The sequence below is a fragment of the Triplophysa rosa genome, linkage group LG19 (assembly GCF_024868665.1).
Source record: "Triplophysa rosa linkage group LG19, Trosa_1v2, whole genome shotgun sequence".
NCBI lineage: Eukaryota > Metazoa > Chordata > Actinopteri > Cypriniformes > Nemacheilidae > Triplophysa > Triplophysa rosa.
Window position 1 is genome coordinate 18,054,912 of NC_079908.1, and position 18,095 is coordinate 18,073,006.

The 18,095-nt window shown below is 38.0% G+C and overlaps 1 protein-coding gene across 11 annotated transcripts in view; it reads left to right on the forward strand.

Moving 5' to 3' along the window:
• nedd4l (NEDD4 like E3 ubiquitin protein ligase) overlaps window positions 1-16,954 on the forward strand; it is a 62,740-nt gene extending 45,786 nt beyond the window's left edge. For 8 of the 11 annotated variants that reach the window (XM_057359698.1, XM_057359700.1, XM_057359691.1 and 5 more), the window contains 17 exons: window positions 394-591; window positions 2,450-2,527; window positions 3,345-3,359; window positions 7,082-7,136; window positions 7,934-7,992; window positions 9,727-9,792; window positions 10,106-10,335; window positions 11,322-11,443; window positions 11,588-11,658; window positions 11,753-11,848; window positions 12,024-12,097; window positions 12,409-12,469; window positions 12,634-12,693; window positions 13,123-13,230; window positions 13,901-13,997; window positions 14,219-14,291; window positions 14,603-16,954. In XM_057359698.1, coding sequence (XP_057215681.1) covers window positions 394-591; window positions 2,450-2,527; window positions 3,345-3,359; window positions 7,082-7,136; window positions 7,934-7,992; window positions 9,727-9,792; window positions 10,106-10,335; window positions 11,322-11,443; window positions 11,588-11,658; window positions 11,753-11,848; window positions 12,024-12,097; window positions 12,409-12,469; window positions 12,634-12,693; window positions 13,123-13,230; window positions 13,901-13,997; window positions 14,219-14,291; window positions 14,603-14,705 — 1,566 coding nt within the window. In that variant the 3' untranslated portion in view covers window positions 14,706-16,954. The remainder of the gene's footprint in view (window positions 1-393; window positions 592-2,449; window positions 2,528-3,344; window positions 3,360-7,081; window positions 7,137-7,933; window positions 7,993-9,726; window positions 9,793-10,105; window positions 10,336-11,321; window positions 11,444-11,587; window positions 11,659-11,752; window positions 11,849-12,023; window positions 12,098-12,408; window positions 12,470-12,633; window positions 12,694-13,122; window positions 13,231-13,900; window positions 13,998-14,218; window positions 14,292-14,602) is intronic. The other 3 variants (XM_057359699.1, XM_057359701.1, XM_057359695.1) reach the window with 1 other exon arrangement.
• Window positions 16,955-18,095: the final 1,141 nt, after the last annotated feature.

Sequence of the window (18,095 nt, forward strand, 5' to 3'; positions counted from 1 at the left end):
GTATTTGAGGTCTGAAAAAATACAGAGCATGTTTTCTGTTGTTTTCACCTGTTTCTCCAGTTTTCATTTTCTGCAAATAAATGCATGTGATTAGAAATTTGGGAGAAAAATTGTTAGTCGTTGACAGAATGAAACAAAAATGATAATTTTTCCTAAACGCATACCTAGAAATAGTGAATTAAGAAAAACTAAAACTAATTTTGAAATTGGCCTCTTAATTGGTTCCGCAGCTATTGACTTGTATTTTGAGTGCGATTCGTTGGCCAAAAAATGTTGAGAAATGTTAATCTCTCTAATGTTGTATGGATTAAAGAGTGAACAGAGATGGGAAGATGGAATGTTTTATTAATGCAATTTACCATCATATAACATAATTTATGTTTCCTTTCACAGGGAGCCAATAACGCCCCGGTACGGCGAGCCGTAAAGGACACGTTTTCAAACCCTCAGTCCCCACAGCCTTCACCCTACAGCTCACCCAAATCCCAGCACAAGTCGAACCACAGCTTCCTCCCCCCCGGCTGGGAAATGAGAATAGCGCCCAATGGACGACCGTTCTTCATTGACCACAACAGCAGAAACACCACCTGGGTAAAACAAACACTCTCAAGCTCTTAAACCTAGTGAACTACCTACATACAGTAGACAGCATTACAATGCATCATAGGTCGGACAGCAACATTCCTGTCACTTTCTTTGCAAAGAAGGCAATCCCAGAATGCATTGCAATAATTGGGAAAACTTGTGACCACAGCTTAGGTACATAATACTGTATAGAAATCAATTGTGTGTCCCGTGAGTCTTTTGCTGAAGCGTGCGGAGTTGCTAGAGCATCGCGGCTCATTTGCTTTTGGCACAGACCTACGGTCTTATTTGCTGATGTAGGTACTGTTTATACACAGCGGGATGCACGTCTATTATCTATTTATATCTCGCTCTTAAGCATTTGTTTACTACTGTTCAAATGGCTCGTTGGCACTGTTTTTACCTGTCAGCAGGGACCGTCTGACCTGTAGCTTAACTGGCCGTTTCTTTTCTCACATCGATCAGCCAAAATCCACCTGCAGCGTCCGTTCGCAGAATGTGTTTCTGTGCTCTGCTGTCATTGTGGAAAAAAAGCATTTTACTGACATATAGTAGGTGATGAAAATATAGATAAGCGGTAGATCCTGTGTTTTGCTGGATACAAAGTGCAAATATTAGTGATATTAGCACATATAGGTGATTGTGTGGCTCTAAATGGAGGTCAGCTAACTACCTGAAAATACTGAATGACCACCCTGCTGAACAAAGCAATAGAAAGCCAATAGAAACCATCACAGAAACTCTAATGGTTTCCATTAAAATACCAATATGAACTTTTTCCATGAAAACCATTACAAAATTGTGTGTTTTAGACATTATTCTAATAGGATTAATCTGCTAGATAACACCCCCTGCTGAAAAAATCAATAGAAACCATTAAAGAAGTTATAATGGTTTTATTGGTTTTGTATTGGTTTAAATGGAAACTGTAATGGTTCTACTGGTATGTGATGGATTCTATTGGTGGGATGTTAAATCCTAATGGAATAATGCCCGAAACACACTACAAAAAGGCATTTTGTACTGGTTTTAATGGAAAAAGCTAATGGTTCATAATGGTATTTTATTGTAAACCATTAGAATTTCTGTAATGGTTTCTGTTGGGTTTTCAGCAGGGCACCATAGTTTCCATTAAAACCAATTCAATTCCCATTATAACCATTAAATCCATTACATTTTCTGTTGTGAGTTCTATTGTTTTTGAAGCAGGGAATGTAATCGTAGCAGGTGACAAATAGTTTTGTTAACTTACAGTTGTCAATCGTTGTGGTAATTGTGTTGTGTTTATTTATACTTGATTAATAACTGATATTTTTTTATTTTAACCAAAAATATTGCAGCTTTGAATTTTCGTGGTAGTGTTTTTAGGAAACACAGGCTATCCTGGATCTACACACAGTCTTAAACATGCATGAATGCCCTTAAGCTGGAGGGATGCCCCGGGTGAGGCATGTCCTACACATTTAGACCCGTTCTGCCACCTGGTGTCTGACAGAGGAACTGCAGTTTCTGTCCAGCGCCCTAATTTCCCCCAACACAGACTTGCTTTTCGTCTTTCTGTGTCAAATGTCTTGTATCCTCTTGTTTTCGGGTTTACACACCACACGACTCGCACAAACTGGCATCTGCTCCAGTTGCATGTCAGTTGTGATTTACGGTGTATGTGTTTTGGTATATGAAAAGTGTGAAAGTGCTATATGTCCCTATGGCGATATGAGAGATACACAATTGTTTCAATTTTCCTTCCGTATTGGTTGCATCATTGCTTTTTGGCAGTAGACAGTGAATACAATTTACTGATAAAACCTTTGGGAAAATCTGAGCTTGTGTAAGTCAACCTCTCTCTCTCTCCCTCTCTTTTCAGGAAGATCCACGGTTAAAATATCCCGTTCACATGAGGACAAAAGCATCTCTAGACCCCGGTGACCTCGGCCCACTTCCTGTGAGTATAATAAGAACGCTGGAGCCATATTACCCACAAATCCGTGTTCTTTCAGCAGATAAGTACCCCTGTCTGATATGTGACCTTGTGTTGATGCACAAATATGAATGAAACATCCGTATCACGCATTAATCAAGCAATAGTCACACAAATACAGTCTGCAGAACAAAAAACAGAATTATTTTTCAGACTATTGTCAGGCCAACGAAAAGCCAAACAGCCTGATGACACAAAACACGAACAGACATTTGTAGCAAAATGAACACAACATTTGGCAGTTTTTTTCTTTTCGGATTTCTTCATGCTGTCAGGCTTCAAGATTGCAGAGCTTCTGGAAACAGTGCATCCTTGGACACCAAATAATACAATTATTTTGTGTGTGCACAGTGCGGTATATTTTTATATAAATGTGGATTTCACCTTCATATAGAAATACGTTCCAGGCACTAACCAGAGAATTGGGCTCATCTAATTTACATCCATTTTTTCAGCATTTATTTATACAAAAATGTCATGCACATGCATGTAAATTACGAATATATGCACATTTCTAAAACCTATAAACCCTTTTCCACATTCATACCCTGGATTTTTGCTCTAAATATATCTTTAAAAAATAGATTTTTCCTCCAGCTCCCAGATAGTGTTGTCAGAGTGCCACTTTATGAATATGATTTTTCAACACTTTAAACCAGCATTACAGTCGTTCTGTCTAAGCTGCTGGTGTGTGTGTGTGTGTGTGTGTGTGTGTGATTTTTCTCTGGTCTTTCGGTGGCGTTGGGAAACTGTGCTCTGGGCTCGATGATGTTTGTTGCAGAATCTTCCAGAGGAGGTCGGTCCTCTCACAGCCTGCGTGTTTACCTGCCTGCCCACCAGCCTGTCTGACCTTTGACCTTGCTACCCCTCTTTATCATTACTGGCATGAATGACTGCCCCTCTTTTCCAATGTTCTTTCACTTTCCGTCACTCGTCACTTTCCATTTCTTGTTCTCATTTTTGTTTGTCTCTGCTTCTGCTTTCTCTGCAGGGCTCAACTTTTTAGACGACTTAAAGGAACAGTTCACCCAAAAATGAAAATTCTGTCTTCATTTTCTTACCCTCAAGTCGTTCCAAATCTGTACCAATTTCTTCGTTCTGATGAACACAGAAAGATATATTTGGAAGAATTCTTGTATCCAAACAGTTCTTGGCCACCATTGACTACCATTGTAGGGAGAGGTGCACCGATTGACCGGTCAGAGACCGGAATCGGCCGGTTTTTCGTATGATCGGCCGGACCGGTGACTGGCCGGTCAGTCTCACGTCTCGCCGATTCCAAGCCGATCTTCTGTTTCCCGTGATGCGGGCAAGAACGTCACAGCCGTCAGTACACTCAAAGCCACAAGTAAACATGTAAACGTGCGCGTGCACAGTCTGTCTTTCATGGCTCGTTTATACTCGCATGTGGGTCCACCGTACGGCAAGTCTCTGCTGACTGACACGCATCTCTCATATCTGCTGACTGCACTCGCGTGCACACGCATCATGTACTGTACAGACTGTAGTTCATCTCTCGCTGCTCCGTCTACATGGGGTATGTATGCTAATAGTGATGCTATTAGCATCATGCTAAACTCTGACACATGCTGAACTCATGTTGAAGTCGTTCACTCTGTGTAAAACAAACGAACAAATTCCATTCAACCTGATTCCTTGTCTTACGTTAAAACTGTGGTCATTTCACCTAGGTAAAATGACATTCAACACAACTTCTACTTGTTTTTAAAAATCCAAAATATAAAAAAAATGAATAAATCAACAACGCCTGCGATCCAACAACAATGCGATCCTTGCATCTCCAAAACCATTATTTTTCAGGAAATTAAAAAAACTGCATATTTTTGAGTTATTAAACATTGTATTATTAAAGTAGGTATTATACCTTATATTGCTATCATATACTGTTGTGTACCAACATTAACACAACATTTCCCAAAACCGTGTTTAATCGGAGATACAAGGTTTATGACTTGGGAGCAGGGAGATACGAGATTACGCTGTCATTGATAAGAATGGTACTGACACTGACGTCGCTGCTGTCAGCAGTGTTCATCAAAGTCTGCGGTCTCGTTGAGCCTTTTGACAAGAGACGAGGCTTTAATAGCTAATGAAAGCTAATGATTGTGGTTACATACATCTTCCTTAACTCTATTTTAAACGTTAGAGCTATGAGTGATGCAATACCTAAATAAAACGTTAAACAGGCTGTCTAATATAGGCTTAAATTTATCTGCACGTAAATAAAGTCTGCGGTCGCGTTGAGCCTCTTGACAAGAGAAAAGGCTTCAATAGTTAACCAAAGCTAACGACTGTGGTTACATACATCTTCCTAAACTCTATTTTAAAGGTTTAAGAACTATAAGTGATGTAGTACAAAAAACGATGAGCTGACTAGGCTGTCTAATAGGTTGAAATTAGCCGAATCTGCTCGCAAATTTACCTTCGTGGCTCACGGACTTCCTTCTGCACCGAAGCATTACAGCTATCGATTTTTAACAAAACAGACCTACTCAAATGTATCTAACCTAACTATTTTCACTCGTTATTGTCTAAAAAACGTTCTGTCAGGAGACGTAATGCTGAGAGGCTCCCTCGGAGTTAAGAAGAGGTGGAGTTACGAGACTTCTCAGACAGTTGAAGTGTCCAATGGAGTTAAGAGATTTGCTCTCAAGCTATTTTCAACACTTTAGATTGGTTAATAATTTGTAAAAAATAACAGACCCACATGGGAACTGACCAATAGCATCGATTTGTGAAAAAATATGAAATTGACCAAATTTGGACATAGGAGGTTTCCGCCCGACAGCGACGATATGTGATATATATCTGATTGAGTTCTTTACTAACACAAAAAACTGCAAATACATATACATCTTTAGAGTAGAATTCACTCATAAGATTTTTAACTTTTTTATTGAAGTTGCAGCAAAAATCAACCCACTTCTTTTAATACTACAGACACAAGATAAAGACAATTTATTTTACATTTCAGAAAAAATGAAATAAAGCAATGTTAGTTTCATAAACAGAAACAGACGAGAATAAAGTTTAAGTATTTTATTTTTATCTTAGACTTTTGTGAGATGAGTACAAAAATGAAAAAGGTAAATTAAGTGACATGTTTAGTTATATTTTATTATTTGTACTTCTTTTCAGTCACAGAGTTCTTCAATTTAAGAGTTGTTTGGGAAAGAGAAGATTCTGTAATTGAATGCAGCTTGGAGAACTGCATTTAGGGAAATTTGGGGAAATTGTAATGTTCAATCATTTATTCAATGAAAATAAAAAAAATGTGTATTGAAGAAAAGTTAATGTGGTTTTATATACAGTTTACTGTCAATTATAGTTTGTGGATAGAAAATCTGAATCGGCAAAAATCGGAATCGGCAGGTTTCACTTCAGAAAATTGCAATCGGTGCATTTCTAATTGTAGGACATTTTTATTTTTGGATTTATTGTCCCTTTAAAAAAAAATGTTGTTTATTGTGTGTAGGCATTTTAGAAAATTAAAAAAAGAATGTGTCACAAACCTTAAACCGAACTAGCTACTGTAGCTTTTTTTGGGCAAAATGATTTGAAAATCTTATGAAAAGAAAACAAGGACAGCCATTGAACTTCAATTGAATCACAGCCATGAACTTTTAGTTTTCTGTTTGCTAGGTGGTACTTGATGGAGGATTTCATTATTGAACTTATTTCAATTTTTTATTAAACAGAAATATATGTAATATCAGAGAAGACCATTTTATTTTATTGCCCAGTCTTGCCGTTGGAGACATTCAGTGTCATTTGTGTTTATTGTCTGTTTTATGTCTACCCTGCTGCCTCTTTAACATCGTCCTCACTGTCTTTATATCTCTCTCTCTGTTGGGTGAATTCAGGAGTATTGTGTCATTGTTAAAATGAAACCCAGTTGACCTGAATTGACCCTATACTTAATTTCTCTCTGCACGTATCTCTTCCTTTTTTTCTTGATCGTTTTGTTCCCTTCAGTTTCTTGGTGTCATCCACACTTGACTGCACAGCGCTCATCCTGTGCTTCATTCTATGCCAGTTTTGGTTGATGCCGTTCTCGCACTGGTCTCTCAGTTGTGAGCGACGGTCTCGTCTCTTTTCCAGATCCCCTGTGTGGGTCGTGAAACAGCTTCCCTTGATGTTGTGGTTTATGAATTGTCGGCCTGTTTGGACGTGTATCCCGGCTGTGCTTTGTTAGGCCTGAGAATTGCTTGTGATGTTGGTATCAACATGGCATTTATGGTCCTGGGGTCTCGTCTCTCAATAGAGAGTGGCAGTGTGTGTGTTTGTGAAGTGAATGAATGACAAAACGGCAGGCCTGCGCTCTTCTGCATGCCGGGTTGGAAACCCCACACCAAACACATGAGGAATCTTCATATGTTTCTGTTCTTTCCTCGCGTCATGTTATTCATTGCAGTTTTTGTGTCGGTGTATCAGTGGTTGTTAAATATTGGCGTGTTGGTGTGGTCTGATCTCGATCTTTTCTTTCTAAATGTACAGCCGGGGTGGGAGGAACGAGTGCATGCAGATGGACGGACCTTTTACATCGACCACAGTAAGGACACAATCTAAATGAAATTGTTTTAGTATCATTCATGATATTTATAATGTTTGAATGCACTAGTCGCTTTGGATCATTTCATATCATTTCTTTATTGTCTGACATCAAAGTGTCTTTACTTTTTTGAAGCAATGTTTTTTTAATCAAATTAAATAAATTATTAATTTAATAAAATAATAATAAAAATTGAAATTGATTAGTAATTAAAATAATTTACCTTTATACAAGAGTCTAAGTAGTTTTTAATTAAATGCTTATTTTATTGAATATTTTATAGAATTAAATATGTATTATGTATTTATTATCAACAGGTTCACAGATATATTCTCAGGTTCCTATTTGTCGCTTTGTTTCTGTAACTATGTTCTCAGGTGTGTGATCGATAGCTATTTAGATGTTTAAGGTAACACGAGTAGTGAGATCAGTTTTCTCATGCATCATTAAATGTGTCCTACACGTCCGTCCCTGCTGTGTTTTAAAACGCAGGTGCGCACGACACACACCGGATGACAACAGCAGCTGTTCACAAACACAAGCTCATTTCATATTATTCTGTGTCACTTAGCTTTTCTCCAAAGTGACATTTTAGTGCCACTAGCATTACCAAATTATACCACAGAGTTTTACAGTTATTAAAGTATCAATAGCCAACCATAAGCATATTTAACTGGAATCTTTATTTTTAATCATACATTTTTTTTTTAGATTTTTCTCAACATTTGTAAATATTTGTTAAGATACCAACAATAAAAGAAGTGATGTTGATTTACAAAAATTCCTCTTCTCCTCAGATACCAAAAAGACACAGTGGGAAGACCCCAGACTGCAAAGTCCTGCCATCACCGGACCCGTGAGTGTCCTTTAATCTCAGTCATCACCTTTATCTTATTTCTCTCTCCCTTGTCTTCTAACACTTGTGGCTTTTGTTATGAACCACACGGGTGGACACTAGGTGGTCAAAGTTATGGTCAAGTACCCTTAAGAAAATTTTCCACGTTTTTACTACATAAAAAGACAAGACAGGGTTGCTATAAATACACCATGGTGGCCCCAAATTAACCATGATTTTTTTGTCATAAAAACATGGTTATATAAATGGTAGTCAGTCTGCTAGAAAACTACACTTTTACTATAGTAAAACTATGGTTATGTTTCATAGCTTGGACAGAAAATGCACCTGAAATGAATTCTTAAAGGGATAGTTCCACAAAAATGATAATTCTGTCATTATTTACTCACCCTTAAGGTCTTTTCACATACAGTCCGAAATTTTCTTATGCGTTTTTTCATATTTGGCTCTCGTTTGTACGGTGTCTCTGAATTGTTTAAAAAGGCCACTCAAAATGCTTGATACGGATGCGAAAACGCAGAAAATAGAACCCGGTCCGAATTTTTTTATGACGGACGAAAATATCGGAGGCAGTGTGTAAATGTGATTGACACAACGTGAGGTCGTATTTATTTTTTAACGTGCGGAAATTTCGGACTCAATGTGCAATGGGCTTTAGATTGTTCCAAACCATTTCTTTATTTTGCTCTACACACAGGAAGAAATGTGCAAGAATGTCAGATCTCACCCACCATTTACTACCATAGTAGGGTAAATAAATACTATGGTAGTAGGGCTGTCACGATTCTTAAATAATCGTCTCATCGCGATGGTTTCAGATCATCGCGATTATTGCACATCTCTATAGAAGACACTAGGGGGAGCTGTAGTGCATCTGCATATTGCATATTTTATTGTATATTGTAACTAAAGCATGGTAATACTTGTAAAATGTACCACCACAACACAATCACTTTAAAAAAAAACTAAAGCATATACCATAAAAATAACCTGCAGTACAATTTAATATTATTTCAGTGTGTAAACCAGTCTAGCAAAATCTCATTAACATAGAAGTCAACTTTTATTGTAGTTTTGCAAGTGAGAAAAAAACAGACTAGAAGCTTTTCTATGACTGACAGCATTTTAATGGTGGCTTCAATTCCTATTCCTATTTCCTATGTATTTCCAAGAAAAAGAACATGGTCTTTATATTCAGACAGTATGTTCACACAATATGGTCATTTCAAAGCTAAATAAAAAATGTATGAGAATTAAAAGTCAAAGCTCTAAACCAGACAATTAATCGTCATAATTGCAATGATTTATTAGACAATTAATCGGCATAATCGCAATGATTTATTAGACAATTAATCGTCATAATTGCAATGATTTATCAGACAATTAATTGTCAGCCAAATTTCATAATCGTGACAGCCCTATATGGTAGTCAATGGGGGGGTGAGATTTGACAATCTTCCAGATATCCTCCAGTGTGTTCAGCAGAACAAAGAAATGTATACAGGTTTGGAACAATCTGAGGGTGAGTAAATAATGACAGAATTATCATTTTTGGGAGAAATACGCCTTTAACTCTGACCTTAAAATATGATCTGACATTTTGCAATATTTAATACCAACGACACCATTTCTTGTTTTGTTTTTTTAACATGTTTCAACATTCTTGCATGTCCATGTAGCACCTCCAGAATATGAGAGACGGTGTGTGAATGTTATTTGTTTGTCTTTTCATAGGCTGTGCCGTATTCCAGAGAATTCAAGCAGAAGTACGACTACTTCAGAAAGAAGTTAAAGAAGCCGGTAAGAAGAAAGTGTTTCCTAGACATCGCAGTGAGCTCTTTCCTCGCTCGCTGTATTCCTGGACGCACTAATTTATTCTGTGTGAAATCTTCGGCGAGGAGCATTTTTCCCGTAGGGTGTTAAATTGTTCTTCACGCGACAGAAACGTAGCTCAGAACTGTGATTGTTTCAGGCAATATACTGTAATGCTAGGCTGAAATGTTGGCGTGAAGCTGAAAGCTGTGATATGATGAACAGTATTTTGTCACGTTATGATTCAGTCACCAGGATGAAACTGTAAGTAATGTTCTCTCTCTCTGTTTCTCTTCCACAGGCAGATATTCCTAACCGCTTCGAGATGAAGCTTCACAGAAATAACATCTTCGAGGAGTCATACAGACGCATCATGTCTCTGAAGAGACCAGACAGTCTGAAAGCTCGTCTGTGGATTGAGTTTGAATCAGAGAAGGGGCTGGACTATGGAGGCGTGGCCAGAGAATGGTTCTTCCTGCTCTCCAAAGAGATGTTTAACCCTTATTACGGCCTGTTTGAATACTCCGCCACGTAAGTTGTCTACAGTTCTGACAGATATTTCTTCTAAACGAACCGAAATCCTGAACCTCCCACTTCCACCTGTCTCCTCCGTGCATCCTTTCTAGTGTGCATCTCTGCTTTACCTCCCCATGTTAGCTTTTCTTATTATCTGTGGTTCTTGGCTCAATGTTATAAAGAGTGTTTTGTAGTCGGATCATCATATACGTGTGAGCAGGCCTGAAATCTGTTCTTGTTAGATCCGTCATATTTCATTTCTCCTTCAATGAGAACTGAGTCATTGTCTTGGTGACCAGTCTGTCTCACTTCCCTCCTCCCTTCTGTTGTTTTGCGTTTTCCCCGGTCACGACCAAACCGACAGCCACAAAGTCAAAGCATAAGCACATCTGTCTGTCTGTTTCCCATCTATCTTTATGTCTGTCTATCATTCTGTCTTTTTGGCTGGCTGCCCGTTCGTCTCGTTTTTGTGCCAAAGGAGAGAATGTGTGGGGATTACGGTTGTACAGGGACAGTATCTGTTATCCTTTTAGATTTCTCCTTTAACATTCATTAGAAAACACAGAGAGACCATCATTTATTTGAAGGTCCAGTGTATGAAATTTAGTGGCATCTAGTGGTAAAGTTGCAAATTGCAACCAACGGCTCACGCCACCGCTCACCCCTCCTTTTCGAAGCACTACGGTGGCTGACACAGAACTAAGATGTTGTCACGTTTTTGCTTCTTTGCCGAAGGAGATTTACGAAACACGCTCTGTAGAGCAGTTTGTCCGTTTAGGGCCACTGTAGAAACAAAATGGCGAATTCCATGCAAGGGTACCCGCAGTGTATGTAGATAGAAATAGCTCCTTCTAAAGTCATTAAAGCATAACGCTTCATTATGTGAGGTCTTTATACACCTCTGAAGACATAGTTATGTATATTATATTGCATTTCTGTCAAAAGATCCTCCAAAAAATTACACACAGCACCTTTAACTTCTCCCTTGTGTCTGGCTGCAGGGATAACTACACACTTCAGATCAATTCAAACTCCGGCCTCTGCAATGAAGACCACCTCTCATACTTCAAGTTCATTGGACGGGTGGCTGGCATGGCCGTGTATCACGGCAAGCTATTGGACGGTACTTGAACCTGTTACCTTTGACGGCCAAATACACCTTTTTAAGTTTTTTTTATAGCTTTATAGTTTTTTGTTTGTTTTATTTTGTTTGGTGCTTTGGTTGTGTTTCCTAATAGAAGATACAATGTCATTGTTTGTATTTCAGGTTTCTTCATTCGACCGTTCTATAAAATGATGCTGGGCAAGCAGATCACGCTAAATGATATGGAGTCAGTGGTACGTTACACACACACACACACACACACTTCAGTCTTCAGTATAAAAAATAACAGTACAACACAAAACTGTTTAATTATGTTATTCACTATAGGACAGTGAATACTACAACTCTTTAAAATGGATTCTGGAGAACGATCCCACAGAACTGGACTTGCGGTTCTGCATTGATGAAGACAACTTTGGACAGGTAACATACCATACGTTGAATTGAAAATTTTCTTTGATCAAAAATATTAGTCTTATATGTAAGTTGCTTTGCATAAAGTAAATGTTAATAATGTTTTTTATAGACATTAATAATAATTTACATTCTAAATAAATATAGACATCTATTATAATTATGTTTTTAAATGTTTTCATAGACATATCAGGTGGATTTGAAGCCAAGCGGTTCAGACTTGGTTGTAACCAATGACAACAAAAAGGAATACATAGAGTGAGTTACTGTAATACAGTTGTTTTTATGAAGCCTTTCAACATTTAAGAGTTCTAAGTTTAAAACTTAAGTATGCTTATTTGTCTGCTATGTATATAAAATTAAGATTTATATTAAAGGAGTTGTTCACTATTCACAAAATTTGCCCCCATTGACTTTCCATGGTCATTTTTATTCCTACTACGGAAAGTCAATGGGGGCAAATTTTGAAGTGAACTACTCCTTTAAAGTGACATGACTTATGCTACACTGATACATCTGTCTGTATTTTGTCTTACACTAGCGTTATTCTGTTTTTTTGACCTGCACAGTTTGGTGATTCAGTGGCGGTTTGTGAACAGGGTTCAAAAGCAGATGAACGCCTTTTTGGAGGTATGAAATCACAACTCGAACACACGGCAATCTGTAGTTGCATGTGTTGCCACTATGTGGCAGCAAACATTAGCTTATTCCTGATAACCAAATGACAACATGCCTACCAACATACGTATTAAAGAATGTTCAGATTTGGTTTTGTTTGTTTTTGTGTTTCACAGGGTTTCACCGAGCTCATTCCTATTGATTTAATTAAGATCTTCGATGAAAACGAACTGGAGGTACAGTAACAATTCACTTCCCACGTACCAATAACTCATTTTTGCTGTTGTCATGGAGATGCATCCACCATGTCTAAAACCTCATTAGAATTATGCTTATGGTAGAAAACTATGATGTTTATGTGTTTCTTTCTAGTTTCATTTTTCATTTTCACTCTGACTTAGTAGTTTTTTATTTTATTTTATGTAATGCTTAAAGCTAATTTCCTTTTTATTTTTCAATATGTGTAAGGTTTTTATTGACCTCTAGTGTTATTTCCATGTTTAATGAACGCAGGATGTACAGTTATAGTTTACCGTTTTAGCATATGCTGTGCATCAAAACGTCAGATGTGGTCAGTTTTATTTTAGTTTTTTATTTTAGTTGTCAAATGTTTTAATTTGGTGATAGTTTTGCTTCGTGTAAGTGTTAGTGTTCCGTGTCTCCAGCTGTTGATGTGCGGTTTGGGAGATGTGGATGTGAATGACTGGAGACAGCACACCATCTATAAGAACGGCTACTGTCCCAATCATCCTGTGATCCAGTGGTTCTGGAAGGTATGTACTGTGCGACCTCACTTCTCTGCTGATCCTCAATCGATGAGGTCACGAAGGATACCTCACTTCTTGCAAGGGTTAAGGACGCTTCCAGACAAGCTAGTCTACATAAATCTGTCCTTATAAATCTAGTAAAACTTTTTTGCTTCTAATTTCTGCTTGTGTATGTGTGTGTGACCTAATGTTATGTCCACATCAGATAGCGACCGATCAAAGTTTGATGTGAGGTTCATCGAGTGTTTGTTCTGATGAAAGAGTTCGAGAGAGCATTATGAACTTCTTATCTGCTGTCTGAAGCCAGACTCACATACACGCGCGCACACACACACACTCAAATACATACAAATTTACTCTGCAATACATTGTTCATAAGTAAATCTGTACCACATGTCAGAGCTGAAGCCTAGGGACATACAGTAATATTATGATGTGACAAAATCACATCCTGTCCTTTCTACGAATAGAAATAAGACAAAAATAAAATTGCAACTGCGCTGCTACATGAAATGTTTGCGGTCAGTTGTAAGGAATATGAAATAAATATGACAAAACATTCCTTATGTGAAGGAAAGACCACCCTGTGTTTCTTGCCTATAGAAATCTGATTGATATACAGCTGAACAGATGAACGTTGATTTGTCATTTAACGCATCTTTTCGTGTCATCTCAGGCTGTGTTGTTAATGGACGCAGAGAAGAGGATCAGACTTCTGCAGTTTGTCACCGGAACATCCAGAGTGCCAATGAACGGCTTCGCTGAACTCTACGGTAAAATTTATTGCAAGGAATAATGTATATATGCACTATTTTGTAATTGAATCCCAACCATTTTAGTGTTGGATAAATGTTTATTACTTTTCATCATGTTTTGATGAAGATATTTATAGCAGCTTCCTCTGTTTTCAACTCCTACCTTGCCCCTCTGAGAGCTAGGGGACGAGTTTGCTGTCTCCTGATTGGTCCTTAATGAATCATGTGATCTCTTGCAGGTTCCAATGGGCCACAGTTGTTTACTATAGAGCAGTGGGGAACACCTGACAAACTCCCTCGTGCTCACACATGGTAGGCAAGATTTGATACTTCATGTACACGAAGAATGTTTAGATCGAAATGTTGTTCCTATTCCATGAAAGTTTTATTTTCCATGATAAAACGCAGTAGTTCCAGTCCGGGATGCTGATTGGTCAATAGCTTTGCCCCCACAGCATTGTTATTATTTTTTGCATAACAACATGCTCTTACTGCTGACATGTCATGGACTCGATTGCTTAAATATTCATAAACATTCTAAATAAAAAGACGTCACACTGTGCTGATTAACATTAACATGATAATAATATTTAATATTGTTTACAACTATTTTGCTTTTCCAGCTTTAACCGCTTGGACCTCCCGACTTACGAGTCATTTGAAGACCTGCGGGAAAAGCTTCTGATGGCGGTGGAGAACGCCCAAGGCTTCGAGGGCGTTGACTAAAGAAATCCCTTTATACACACCTGATCCCGTAGAGCAACCGATGAGCAGAGACATGTACATCAAACACAAACTTATCGTCACACACACACACACACACACACACACACACACACACACACACACACACTCTCGAGTTGCCATAGTACAGCCAGATCCCAGCAGCCGCAGACGTGTGATGTCACACAGTATATGCATGTATCTGTCTAGCTGGAACACCATTGGCTGTGAAGCCCTTTCCGAGACGCCAAACAACTCTACGTATCCCTTCCCAACCCCTTTTTTCTTTAAATTACTCTCTAAGGCCACTTTAGCGTTTGCATCGACAGTAATTCAAAGAAACGGAAAGAATTTGCTCGGATACACTTCAGTGTTTTATGAAACCTCAGTGGGTGTGGCCTCAGAGTGGGTGTGGCCTTGATACATCATAGCGACCACCGCGACCAATCCCGTTTCTGCATATCTCGATCGTAAACTTCAGCGAAGAGGCAGCGATTAACTCTCTTATCAGGTCTTATTACCACCAGGTTACCTTAGGAAGTACAGCCAGGATGAAGGGCGCCGCCTCATCCTCACTTATTCTGTCCACTGCGCCAAGTTTCCCCTTCCTTCCTCGAGGATTCTTTTTTTATCTTTTGCAACGCCAAGAAGCAACGGGATGTTAATAATTGTTTTTAATAGTTTATTATCGCTGTTAACATTACTATTATCATTCTTTCTGAGTAAACGGATCTTTGTACCAACCATGTGGTTTACTTTTTTAAACGAAAACGCATCAGTGGCCTGGCTGTATTGGAATAAATATCCATATCATCGTGGGTAACGAAAAACAAGCAAACAAAAAAAACATGATCATCACGGTTATTGTATCGCTATGAAACTGGCATGAACATGTATCTTGTGTTTCAATATGATTACGTAGTAATTATAAAGCTATTCTCCTTCTTGGTGGAAAGTGAGATCGGAAAGACGGATGAACAAGGACATGCATTTGACATGTTAATGAGGGTTTTCTTAAAATGTAATAAGTATTGTTCTTAATTATTATGATTCTATCTGTTCATAATGCTGTAAATGAGTTTGGGGTGAGGAAGGGTTGGATTCTTTTACTGTACGTGTTGGAAGTATTAATGAGAAACGCAGAGTGAAGCTATCCTAAAAAGCGCTGTGATTCAACACTGCAAGTCTTGCAGGCTTTCAGTATGTAAACTTTCTTTCGTAGTCTTTCTTTATTTCTTCTAACACCACCGAACCTAAACGGGCACTTTATTGATCATGTCACCAGTTGTTTTGTTTTTTTGTGAACTTGAATGTGATTATATATTGTTTCTTTAATGGCACTCGGTGCAATATCTGTGGTTTATAATCTGCCTGCTGCTAACACATCAGTCGTGAAGCAGGGTTGCAGATTGAGCTTTGCCCCTACTGCTGATCCCGAGTCAGCTTGACTGCTCTTCCTATGGTTTGCTGTAGATGGGATAGGTTGAGCTGGCAGCTGTTCCTGGATCAGCTCTGTAGAAGCGAGCGCCACCTGGAGTAAGACTTCAGACTGATTCTTTTTGTATTTTCTGTTCCTTTGTATCTCTCCTCACTCACACATTTCGGGCCGCTTGAATTGTAACGTGGCTCTGTAGGTTTGTAATAATATGATTCTTGTTATTGCTATGAATGACCCTTTCTCTTTTGTAGGGGCTGTTGTTTTTTATTGATGACGAACATTTACTTTGTCTTGGATCCTGCTCACCGCAAGACCTTGCAATTGGTATAACTTCCTTCAAAATAAACTGATAAATAGAATCGGACATGCTGTTGTTTTACTGTGTTACAGTATTGGAAAGGTTTCAAAGCAGATGTTATTATCCAAAGCGACTTACGTGCATTTAAGGTATTCACATTTATCAGTATACAGTGCCTTGCAGAAGTATTCAGCACCTTTTATTGAGAGGTACGTGCCGCTCCAAATCATACTTATTCAATTGAATTTGCCACAGGTTAAATCCACTCGAAGTGTAGAAACAACAAGCAAAACTAATGCTTCTGAGCTCAATTTTCAAGTGTCCCAGAAAAGGGTATGAATACTCATGCAATGTACTTATTTCTGTTTTTAATAAATTTGCAAAGTTGTCACAAATCTGTTTTTTTGTTTTGTCATTATTGTGCGTGGAGTGTAGATTAATGTATTTTTTTTCGTAGTTTAAGATAAGGCAGCAACATAACAAAATGTGAATAAAATGAAGGGGGATGAATACTTTTGCTAGGCACTGTACAGTATGTGTTTCTTGGGATTCTAAACTACAACCTTTGGATTGCTAACACAATGCTCCACCAGTTGAGCTACAGACACACTAAATTTCTGTATAGTCGGCCCATTTTAGACACTTTGAAGAAAGACGTTTGCTCAAGAAAATGTTTTGAGAATTATTTATGAACTCATATTTATTATGTATTTGTAATGCGTGTATAACCTCCTGAGGATATGCTCATTTTTCAAAGAATTGGGGAAACAACCTTTTAGATTTATTCATTTTTTTTATTAATCTGGGTTTTAGTTCAAGCTTGGGTAAGATCCAGAATGGAAGGTTAAGATAAACCTTTACAGGTTTGTATAGTTTGAAGTAAAGAAAAAAATCAAACAAACAGGATTGAAAAACTTACTTCGATTCAGGGGTGTAGTTTTTTTTTGCATATCTGCAGTTTTGTTCAATCCTATTCTATTCAATTTTATCTATATAGCGCTTTTCACAATGTGGATTGTTCCAAAGCAGCTTTACAGGAGAAAAACTGAAAAACAGAGAATGTAAAACACAGCACAGTGCATGGCGTTTATAGAACAAGCAAGATCATTCTAGTAAATAATATCTAATAATGTCTAATAAATGCAGTCTCCCGGTGAGCAAGCCAGCCAACAATGCCCTGTGGCGAGGAACTCAAACTCCAATGATAAATAATTTGAGAGAAAAAAACCTCGGGAGAAACCAGACTCATCTGGGAGGGCCAGATCTCCTCTGAGGTGTCACAGCTGCACTCAGTTACTTTGATTAAAAGTTACTGAGTAAATGTTTAAGAAAAAGAATATATAGAGTTTATTAGTTGTGATTTAGGAAGTTTCATTTGTTGAAACTGTTTGGGTCTAATTTGTCTTATTTTTATATTTGATTTTTTTATTGATATCATGCAACAGAGGAATGTTTTAAGCAGGGAAAATAATAATGGCATAATGTAACTGAGTGCAGCTATAACTTCAAACTGCTGTCATGTGATGTACTGTAAGTTTAGCATTTAATACTAATCATTATAAATTTAGCATTAATGTGACAAGTAGTCCATCTTTGCTCTTTGTTGGGGATGGAATTGCCTGAGCTGGGATGGTCAGATGTTTTGTTGATTTGACCT